Consider the following 11639-nt stretch of genomic DNA (forward strand, 5'->3'; position numbering starts at 1 on the left):
AGAAAATAACCCTATTTGAAACATTTAAAGCAAGAGTTGTGGTAGTTTTTATAAACTAATGGTTGGTCATTAATGTGCACCCCATATTATTTGTGATTTCTAAGACTTTAGGACACTCCATATGTTGATATGAATTGCTACTAAACTAAAGGGTGCCTCTTTGAATTTAATTGATTAGAGGCCTCTAACCTAAGATTCTACCCAAGAGGAATCTATTAAATTGTGGACTTGCTACATCAATAGTGGCAAATTTAAGAAATCCATCTAGAGCTGTATGTTAGGGGGCTTGGGTCCATTAGGTCCAAAACTTGCAAACCAATATTTTATCATCCACTATCCATGGCTCAAAACTTTAAGACCTAGTTCTTGGGTCCCAAATAGAAAGAAGAGATAATTAATAGGCAAATATTGTGTAAGCATAAACTTGCACATTCATCTAGTTTCTCATAAAATCAACAAGTTTTTTGGCCCCATGGCATAATCCTATTAGGGCCCTATGGAAGTAAGCATAGGCCCAATGATTAATTCCCTATGTTGGAATAGAAATATCGATCTAACCTTTCCGTGTTCTTCTTGAGGCTTTACAAGCATGGAGGATGTCCATGGGTTGTAGTTTTTGTTAGTGTTGGATGGATGCTCCTTTTCCATCTCCTTGTTGGACAACCTTGGTGTGCCATAACCTCCTTTTGCAAGGCTCTCCTTATCTCCTCCAGCATACAAGATGGTATCGTGTGGAGCACCTCCTCTCTGATAGTTGGCATCTTAGAGTTGTTGTGCCACATGATCCTATTATTGTTGATTAGGATCTTGAGGAAGCATCCCTCCACAAAAGAGGCCCCACTTCCATACTTCTATGTAGATTATCCACCTCCATACTTCCATAGATAATCTACACATGTATTGTTGCTTTGAAAGGTGAGGTTGCTGATAATCATAGAATAGCCAGTGCGTTAGTATCAACTCTGCCCTCAATTATGTGCATGAAGTGTACAAGGTTAGGTCACATGAGGCCATGATGGAAGCTGAAATGGAACCCGAGTGGATAGGAAGGGGGGTGTACCACCAAGATTGCCAAAGATCTCCATATGTTGTGAGGATGTAATTGTAGAGACAAAGGAGGCTATGTCAAGGGCCTCCCCCAAAAGGGGGTGCATGAGCAAAAGGGTGTTGATAGAGGAAATCAACATGGCACGTGCAGTGGTCGTGATGAGGGCTCCTTACTAAATACAGGGATTTCCTATTGTGTCCCTATATGTTTTCATTTTCCTTGTTTCATAGTGTAGATTAATGTAGATATATGCTTTGAGATATATATTGCACCCATTCGAGAATTTGCATGCTTTGGTATTAGGTTCCATTTGTTTTTTGACCCTTTTTAACAGTTGTATAGATATAGATACATCCGGATATAGATATTCCAGCAAGATGAGATTTTTTGGTGCTCTCACAAAAAGTTTGGGGGTTGTTGAGAGAATGCGTGCAGAAGCAATGCGTGCTCTATCGACACACCGGAAACAATGCACTGTGGGTGTCTGGCTGCCTCCATAGACCGTTATCCTCCCTGCTGTCACGCCTTCTCTCTCGCCTACAAGCTCCATCCCTGCAGAGTCTCTCAGGTCACCTGCAGCGTCGCCATGCGCGTGCTCGCACCATCGCCTGTCCAGAAGCGCGGCTTCAAGAAGGAAGACCTTGCTTTGCATCCATTGCGGGGTGGCTGCGGAAAAATCATCTATTCGCAGGTAAGAGGCAGTACATTTTGTAATGGAGACGCAGCCGATTACAGAGCAGCAGAAGCTCCAGGCAATGGAGGAACATTGGAACTTCACGGCATTAAACCGACAAGGCAATCCTCCGGCAACTATGGAACTCTAGAAGTACCAAAACGTGTACAAGTTTCAGGCTATGGACAAACAGGGAAAGTGCTAGATACAGGACCACATGCAACAGATGCACAAGACCAGTCAGTGCGTCGAACCAATTCAGATACATCTACGCAGTTGCGGGACCCTTATCCTTATCAGGGAGACGACAGGTGTACAGATGAAAGCCAGGAAACAATCCCTTTGGCACACAGGCATGGAAGAGCTGGTTTGGTCCCTGATTCACCTGATTCAGTGGAACTTTATCCTAGTACTGAACATCATAAAATCGACATCATTCAACTTGATGTAAATCAGCGCAAGTTTGAATCTTTTGTTGACTATGTTTGTGCATCCATCATCACTCCAGACAACTGGATCCCTGGATTGAAAGAACAGCTTCTCACGTGTAGCTTGCCTCCTCTCTTTGTCCAAGCTGTTATTTCAAAACTTGGACACGATCCAGACAAGGCTCTTTCATTCTTCAGGCTTGCTAGACGGCAGGGCCAGTGTAGGCAAGACATCACCTTGTACACCACAATGATGCAGATTCTGAAAACAGGAAAGCGGCTTGGAACAATCTGGCATCTTCGAGATGACATGATTCTCCAAGGTTTCAGTTTAACCCTGGAAATTTATGAGATCCTTATGTGGAGCTATGGCTTGAAACAGATGGTTGAGCCTGCAATTGAAACTTTCAATACTCTTGTTTCTTCTGATGGTGTACCCTCTACTTTTGCTTATAACTGTCTGCTCTCGGTCTTAATCAAGTCGAAAGAACATGAACTGATATCACACTACTATGAGAAAATGACTTCTAATAGTGACTGCTCCCCTGATGCTACGACCTATTCAATCCTTGTAAAGAGCATGTGCTTGCAGGGCAATGTTGATAGAGCATTGAGATTTTTTTACAGTAGGAAGGGTGAAGGCGTATTATTTGATGTCAAGATCTACACTGCAATGCTCAAGTCACTCTGTGATACAGATCAACTAGACAAAGCATACATATTGTTGCAGGATATGGAGACTGGTGGCACTTCTAACTCTCTGGCTTATAAGTCGGTTATTGAGGGGTTTTGCAAGGGAAACAACACAAGCATGGCTCTCCAAGTACTGGATGAAATGAAGAATGCTGGATATGGACCAGGTGCGAGCATCTACAAATTGTTGATAAGCCAATTATCTGATGCAAGCAAGCTAGATATGGCCGCAAATTTGCTAGATGATATGATGCGTGAAGGAATTTCACCAGGCCACTTTTGTTTTCATGTATTACTTACAGGCTTTTGTAAGGTTGGTGATATTGAGCAGGCTGAGCAGATTTATCAGAAGATGTCTTCTGTGGGCCTTGTACCATCTAACAAAACTCTCAGCATTATTATTGGTGGCTTCTGTAAGGCAGGGAATCTAGACAAAGCTTTTCAGATTGTGCAAGTGATGAGAGACAAAGGTCATGCTTTTGATGCTCACGTTTACACTACTCTGATGAATGGGTGTTTTAAGAATCATGATATTGGTAAAGCTTTTTCTGTTTTGGAGGAGATGAGAAGTAATGGCTGCATTCCCACTACTGCAACTTATAACGTGCTGATTAAATATCTGTGTGAATCCAGCAACCCTGACAAGGCAGAACAGTCTCTTGATGATATGTTGAGAGAGGGCCTTGCTCCTGATTCCATTTCATATAGTGAAGTCCTTGATGGCTTTTTGAATGTGCGAAATGCTGAGAAGGCTTTTAAGGTTTTTGAGTTGATGAGACTCAAAACCTATAGTATACCTTCTAGAATATGCAAGGATTTGGTCCAGCAACTCTGTATGGTTGGTCATATAGATCAAGCGTGGCTTGTTTTGGATCATAATTTAGATATAGATCCCACTCATGACAAGGCCCTCTACAGCATTGTGCTACAAAGTCTATGTAAGGCTTACAATTTTGATAAGGCTTTTGTTCTCCTAGAGGAGATGTCTAAATGTGGCTGTCCGCCTGATGTCAAGACTTACAACTTACTCATCAAGACTTTGTGCAAGGCAGGTAGAGTAGAAGAAGCAAAGGAGGTTCTAGAAAAGATGCCCTATAAAGGCTGTGCTCCTGATGTCTTTAACTATACAGCAGTCATTGATGGATATTGCAAGGATGGTAAGCTTCCTGAAGCATTTGCACTTCTACATGAAATGGAAACAAAGGGTTGTACTCCTGGTGTTGCAACTTACAATGCATTGCTGAAGGGCTTGTGTGAGGCACGAGATGTGGATCAAGCCATTGCATTTTTTGAACGTATGGCTGTAGATGGAATTCCTCCAGATCTGATCTCATACAGTGTCATCATCCATGGCTTATGCCTGTCAACAAGAGTGGCTGAAGCGTTGCAGTTCTTAAACGAGATGAAATCTAAAGGTATCATCCTGGACAGAATTGTCTTCAATCCAATTCTCAAGTCTTTGTGTGAAACTGGTGAAGTAAGGATAGCCAACAAACTCTTGGAACAGATGGTTGGAGCAGGTTGTCCTCTTGACTCACAGTGTTTCGAAACAGTGCTTGCTGGCTTTATCAGGGCAGGTGAAATGTCTAGTGCCTATGATGTATGTATCAAGATGGCTTCTAAAAGGTTATATCCTGACTTGAAGTTTTCTAAGATTTTGATTAAGAGACTGTTTGAGGATAAAAGGTTTGCAGAGGCACAGAAGGTTCTTCAGCTCTTGGAATCAGTTGGTCTTCGGCCAGATTCAATAGTCTCACAGAGAATCATCAAAACACTGAGGTCATTATAATGAGAAGCTTTCTACTCCCTTGCAATCACAGAAGGTTTTTCAGCACTTGGAATCAGTTGGTATTCAGCCAGTTCATTGGTTTCATGATAAAATCATCAAAATACAGAGGTCAGTACAATGAGAATCTTTTCACTACTGTGCAATCAGACATATGCACACAAACCCCAAAGGCAAGGATAAGGACCTCGAGTACTCATAGCAGTTGCTAGCCACCTCCTAGCCAGGGGTTGTATTGAGGTTTTGAAGGACCTCAAGTACTCATAGCAGTTGCTAGCCACCTCCTAACCTCCACCACAACAGGCCGGGTGGTTCTATCAAACACATGGCCAGCATATTAAAGGCTAATCTCAGCATTTACCTTGTACCTACTTGACTGTACAGCCAACTCCAAATCTTTAAAAGGGACGACCAATGATAATTTGAAAGGTGTACTCAATATCTTCACCTATGATTCTACTTGGAAGATGAAGCATCATCCCTAACAATTTTGCAGTGAAAATTGATGCAAATGCAATATTCAGAAGTCTTTTGGTGTCGATCCTCTATAGATTGAGCTTAACAGATTTATAAAACTAGCTTCAATACTGAAAGTTATTGTACAAGAGTAACGAACACCTCTCTCTCTCTCTCTCTCTCTCTCTCTCTCTCGCATATGTACAACTTTCTGTTTTGTAATGCTATATACATTGCTCGGAAACTCAAATGGGCTGAAAACTCACCACTCACCATGGATAAAGATGAAAAGAAATTGAAATCTTGCTCAATTCAAAGGTCAAGGGCTAAAAGTAACAGGGGAAAATGCAATACTGCTTCATTCAAGAGGGTAGCCAGGCAAAACCCTGATTGCTGGGAGTTCAAAACAAATCGCTCAGCTTGCCGACAATTGGCTTCTTGATGCATGAGAAAGAAGCCTATTTTGCTGTGAGGACTAGCAGATTAAGAAGGTTGCATCATTTTCAGTTTGGTCCATTAACACCACAGTAACTTGTAACTCTTGTACAACAACATTCGTCAGCATGGGCTCTCTCATAATGCTTCCAGTAGAGTTGATGCACTTAACCCAAATTTGTGCCTCTCTGATGCTACATTGAAGAGGTTTCTCTTGCGACTTATGGCACATGGACGGCTAGGGGATCTGAGGTTTCTTAAATCGATTCAGCATATAGCTGACGAAAAAGATTAAGCCGTAAGGTTGACGATAGAAAGCTCAGGGTGTTTGCCTTCACAGCTTCGCTAGGGGTCTTGGTTATAGCAGAATTTCATTGCTGCATTCGTCTTGTACAATAACTTTCAGTATTGAAGCTAGTTTTATAAATCTGTTAAGCTCAATCTATAGAGGATCGACACCAAAAGACTTCTGAATATTGCATTTGCATCAATTTTCACTGCAAAATTGTTAGGAATGATGCTTCATCTTCCAAGTAGAATCATAGGTGAAGATATTGAGTACACCTTTCAAATTATCATTGGTCGTCCCTTTTAAGGATTTGGAGTTGGCTGTACAGTCAAGTAGGTACAAGGTAAATGCTGAGATTAGCCTTTAATATGCTGGCTATGTGTTTGACAGAACCACCCGGCCTGTTGTGGTGGAGGTTAGGAGGTGGCTAGCAACTGCTATGAGTACTTGAGGTCCTTCAAAACCTCAATACAACCCCTGGCTAGGAGGTGGCTAGCAACTGCTATGAGTACTCGAGGTCCTTATCTACGAGTTTGAGGACTGGGTAGTGAAACTGACATAGCAACCATTATGTATGGACTGATGCAGCAAGGGAAGTGCCGCAGTGAGCGTCTCAAGAAGCTGTACTTAGGTGCCATCAAGGTTGCAGTATTTGAAAATATCGTACCTTAGAAAGGAAGCCCAATATATCTCAGTAAAAGTTTTCATGTTGTCGCAAGTTGTAAAGCTACAACCTCTCCACATCTTACCCATTGGGTCAGTTAGGGTGCAGCTATGACTTGTGCTGTGGCTTGTACATGAAATAAATGCATTAACAGCGGAGGGCATTAGTCATTATCATGCATCAACAAGGCTTACCCTCTTGATTAGTATACTACTACAGTAGGATAAGGGGGCAAGTGGCTCTCCCCAAAAAAGCAAAATAACCCCTAGGTACGGGGGCCAATAGATGAAAATCTAGGCTTTCATGGGGTGTATTCTTCCCTGAATACAAAATGCTCATTTAATGGTTATCCAACTCGTGTGCACAAAGGAGAAAAAGCTTCAAAACAAGCCAAGATGTTAGTTTCTACAACCACCATAGCAAGCAAATTGTTCAATGACCATTTTGACATTGTTAGCATTGCCCATTAGGGCGTATGCTATTACAATGGTATGGCGAAAAGCTAACTTCTTTGAAAGTTATTGCTGATTAGCTTGTGTCAAGTGGTCCATTCATAAACTTGTCAACAACTAATTTAGTTTGACTTAAGTTCAATTTTTTGTATAAATTCCCTATTTTAAAAAGAGATCAAAGTCTTGAGAGAGCCATTGCTTTTTGGAATTAAAGTAGTGCTATGAGGAGGGCAATGTTCCAATGTACACTAGTGTGCAATTGTTTATTGTTTCGGCTCTGCTAGTGTTGAGACTATGTGCCATTATTGGGTTGTTCCTCGATTGGCCCCTCTAGCCTACCCTAATTTAGTAACAATTTTGTACAAAAGATGCATCATTTTTAGCTTCTTGAAGCAATGCCACAATTTCTTAGATATTGAACATGAGTTCTATTGAGGCATCTTATGTCTCAATTTTGGCTTTTGTAAAACCTCATTGTATTCTACCGCTCATTGTCTTTTGTTTGCGAATCCTTCATCTAAACAATGTGTACTTAGTAAATGCTCAAAACTTCTTAATGGACTCAACTATACAAGAAAATACAAACAATTCCCCTAAATAAAAACAATCCCAAGGGGAACCCTTAAATGTCACTAAATAGGCCCCTTCGCTTTAAGATATGTGTCTTTGGGATTGGGTTACTTGGTTTGGTGCTACTTTTTGGATGTTGAAGTAGAAGCATGGAGACAATGTGTTGGCTTTGAAATTTAACAAAGCACATCTTTTTGGCTCATGGCTCCTTCAACTTTTGTTTATGCTAGATCCATCATGCACATAGATTTTGTGTTGTTACATAAGACTACTAGTTTGCACATGAACTTGTGTAAAGGACTTGGAAGTATGATGAGATGAGAAAAATGTGTGGATTTCTAATGCCATGTGAGAAGTAAAAAAATTTATGAGATGATCTATAGTTGGCCTAAGAGGATGATGAACATTCAGACACAACTTAGACTTCTTTGGCAAATAATGTACTCTTATCTTAGCTTTATTAGTCTTGCAAAAAAAGGTAGGTCATAGGCAACACATGCCTCTAATTGAGGAAATCCATTAAAATAAATTATAATTAGAGCTTAAAAAATTATGTGACATTATACGGTTGGTTTAAATTTCAAAATTGAGTCTAAGAGCATTTAAGGTCCCCCTTCTTAGGTTCTATTGCGGCTACGTTTAGATTCTATTTAGCTTTTTGGTCTTGCCAAAAGATAAGAGATAGGCACGATATACCTCGAAATGAGAAAAAGTAATTACATTTAATCATGCTTATGAATTAGACAATGGTTTTTCATTGTTTGATTGGTTTAGAGTTGAAACTCTTTTGATCAATAATGAAAAACCAATAATCAAAAGAGTTCAAGAGGATAGCCAATAATGGTTGGAAATAAGACAAATTAGTCAAGTTTTTGAATTGCTTGACAAGGGATTTGGTTCATGTATTGATGTATGCAAGTGAGGGGACTACTTAAGCATAGGGGCATATTGTTCTCAGAAGCAAGGGATTAGCTTATCCGAAAGATGAAGGCTTTATTGTTTTTCTTAGAAAAATAGACATAAGAAATATATAGAAATTCTTTGTTGATTGTTGCTTGTTTATTAGTCTTAATGCATCTAAATTTCTTCAAAAAAGCAATTTAGTTTGTTGTTGATTAGATTGATGGCTGTGGTACATGTTCTTGTACTTCAAAATTTGACACCACCTAGCATAGGGCATATCCATTTTTTTCTTGGATAAAAGGATTTTTAAGCCTTAAACTTCAATATTAAGGTCTTAAACCTTTGATAAATCATCCCTTTCACGTATGGCATTGATTGATTTGGCTCCACCATGAAACTTGTTCAACCAAAATTGTTTTCTATCAAGAGAAAGAGGAGAGAAAAGAGAAAGAGGAGAGAAAAGACTACAGAAGAAAGAGAAGTGCAGAAGTGAGAGAAAGAGAGTGACAAGGAGAGAGAAATACTAGAATAGGAGAGAGAAAGATAGGAAAGAGAAAGAAGTCATTGAAGTTGAGAGCAAGGTAATGAGAAGAAGGACAATAATGTATTATTGTGTCAAAAGATGAGAAAAATTACATGTCCCCTCCTTTTATACCTATGTTTGTGTGACATGTCGTCTCTATTAAATCCTTGTTCTTTCTAGCTTATTACAATCCATATCATCCCAATGGTTTTTTCCCTAAAAAACAAACTTTCAAAGATTTGGAAGAAGGATGGATAGAACAAAGTACTATTCTGTTTTCCACTTTACAAATGGGAGAATGAATGAAAGATAAGAGACATATAGACTAAAAAGGAGGAATGGAAGTAGGCCTCAATCATATACATGATCAAGAATGCTTCAAAGGTACTTGGCCTTAAAGTCTTCAACGAATGAGCTCAAAATGAAGTAGATAGCTTGTTGTATAAATATACCCTGCTGAACTAAATTTGCCATAACTTCTGGCAGAAGTGTCCGAATGAGGCATGCCACATGTCAAAATGTAGCTCTAGAAGAGTACTTTGACCTTATATAGATGCCATAATTCTGAAAATTAGACAGAAGAAAATTTATTCTAAAACAGCATGCTTGTCTATCTACACCATAACTGGCTCCATAGTCAATAGACTTCAGGCCACTAATGTGTCCCTTAGCAAAGGAAACTCATCTAATATGGAATCAGGGCTCCAAGAAGCTTTCTCAGGCCATTTGATCAAATATTCAATGATTGAATGATATCAAAGCTTCTTCTCACACTAACCTATGATAACCTCTAGGATGTACTAAATAAGACATTCTTCATCAATAGGTGGCAGCTCATCAACTGTATCAATATGATCACCATAGAAAGGCTTGAGCTAACTAATATGGAATACATTATGAATCTTAGTAGAAGAGAGTAGCTCCAATTTATATGCTAAGTCTCCAATGCGCTTCAGGATCTGGTAGGGGCCATAAAATCTATGAGCAAGCTTGTTACTAGATCCATCTTTCAAAGTAGAATACCAAGACTTGTGCACCTTCAACAAAACCAATTCTCCTTCTTGGAACTCTAAAGGTTGCCTCTTCTTATCTGCATACATCTTTATTTGGTCTTGAGCTTTTCTAAGATTCATCTTACATTGCTGAAGAAGAAGGGTCTGCATTCTTTCCAATTCTTCTTTCCCATGAGGATGGACTCTTTTGTTAAAGATGAGTGTGGTGGGTAAGGGTACCTTATAGCCATACATAGCCTCAAAGGGAGAAACTCCAATGCTAGCATGAGTGGAGTTATTGTAGGCAAACTTAGCCAAGTGTAACTAAGAGTCCCATGAATTTTGGACATCATAACAAAAATGGCGAAGATAAGTCTCCAACCACTTATTTACTCTTTCTATCTATCCATCAGTATGTGGATAATAGGCTATAGAGGGAGCCAATTTAGAGCCCATGCATCTCTGTCATGAACAATCACGTGCAGTAATCCATGTAGTCTAAAAATTTGCTCCATGAACTGATTGGCCACTTGAGAAGTAGTAAACTGGTAGGCAAGCCAGTAATGAAGTCCATGGTAATGTGCATCCATTTGCCTGTAGAAATGGGTAATGGCTGCAACAAACCACTTGGCTTATGGGTGCTATTCTTATTCTAATGATAAGGCATGCACTTCATCATGAAGTCTTTCACATATTTCCATAGCCCTTTCCAATAGAAGCTTTTGTTGATCATGTCATAAGTTTTGAAAATGCCAAGGTGTCCAACTAAAGGCAAACAATGCAACTCCTCCATAATTTTTCATGTAAAAGAAGTAGACAAAATGACAATCTTGCCATTTAACCAGATGAGGCCATTTTGAAGTTGATAATGCGAGTTATCTTCCATGAGACCTTGCTATAATTTCTAAAAAATATGACTGAGCTCTTCATCCAAAAGATAAGCCTCATGTAGTTCTTCAATCCAGTCACTATCTAGCTCATTGCTGAAACTTTGCAAGCCCACATACGAGAAAGAGAATTAGCCACTACATTGTCTTTGCCCCTCGTATGAGTGATGTCAAAATTATAATTTTGCAGTGTAGCTATCCATCTATGCTACTTAGGAGTAAGATTAGATTGAGTGAGAAAATACTTAAGGACACTGTGATCACTTTGAACTCAGAAGTGGCTTCCATACAAATAATGGTGCCATTTTTTTATTGCATGTAAGATAGCCAACATCTCTTGGTCATAAACATTTATAGCCATTTCCTTATCTGTAAGCATATAGCTTTTAAAGGCAATCACTCCATGCTCCTGTAACAAAATAGCCCCAATGCCTCGAATCGGCGATAAAATGAAGATAGACCAATAAATCCTGTAGGTGAAGTAGTGGTAGTAGGTGTTGGCCAATCTTTAATACACTATACCTTCTTGAGGTCAGCTTGGATCCCTTTTTCACTGACAATATGTCCCAAGTATTCCACTTCAGTTTGTATGAAAGAGCATTTCTTCTCCTTAGTAAAGAGTCTGTGATGTCTCAATACATCAAAAACCTTTCTCATGTGTGTGATAGATGGTCCTGAAGGGTCTTACAGTAAATCATAATGTCATCAAAGAAGACCAAGACAAACTGAAAGAGGAAAGGCTACAAAATCTTGTTCATCAGACTCTAAAAGGTAGCTGGAGCATTTGCAAGCCTAAATGGCATCACTAGGAAATGATATAGCCCTCAATTAGTCCTAAAA

The 11639-nt window shown here is 39.5% G+C and overlaps 1 protein-coding gene across 1 annotated transcript; it reads left to right on the plus strand.

Annotated features, from left to right (window-relative positions):
- The first annotated feature begins 1435 nt into the window (after positions 1–1435).
- On the plus strand, positions 1436–6115 carry LOC148019604 (uncharacterized). The gene has a single exon (XM_087699702.1). The coding sequence runs from the start codon at positions 1518–1520 to the stop codon at positions 4629–4631; it is 3114 nt and encodes a 1037-aa protein (XP_087555828.1). The 5' UTR covers positions 1436–1517; the 3' UTR covers positions 4632–6115.
- Positions 6116–11639: the final 5524 nt, after the last annotated feature.

Source organism: Lygodium microphyllum, chromosome 19 (assembly GCF_053477565.2).
Source record: "Lygodium microphyllum isolate KBCC chromosome 19, Lygodium_microphyllum_v1.1.10, whole genome shotgun sequence".
Classification (NCBI taxonomy): Eukaryota; Viridiplantae; Streptophyta; class Polypodiopsida; order Schizaeales; family Lygodiaceae; genus Lygodium; species Lygodium microphyllum.

Coding starts and splice junctions, on each gene's coding strand:
- LOC148019604 (XM_087699702.1), top strand. CDS start 1,518: ATGCACTGTGGGTGTCTGGCTGCCTCCATAGACCGTTATCCTCCCTGC.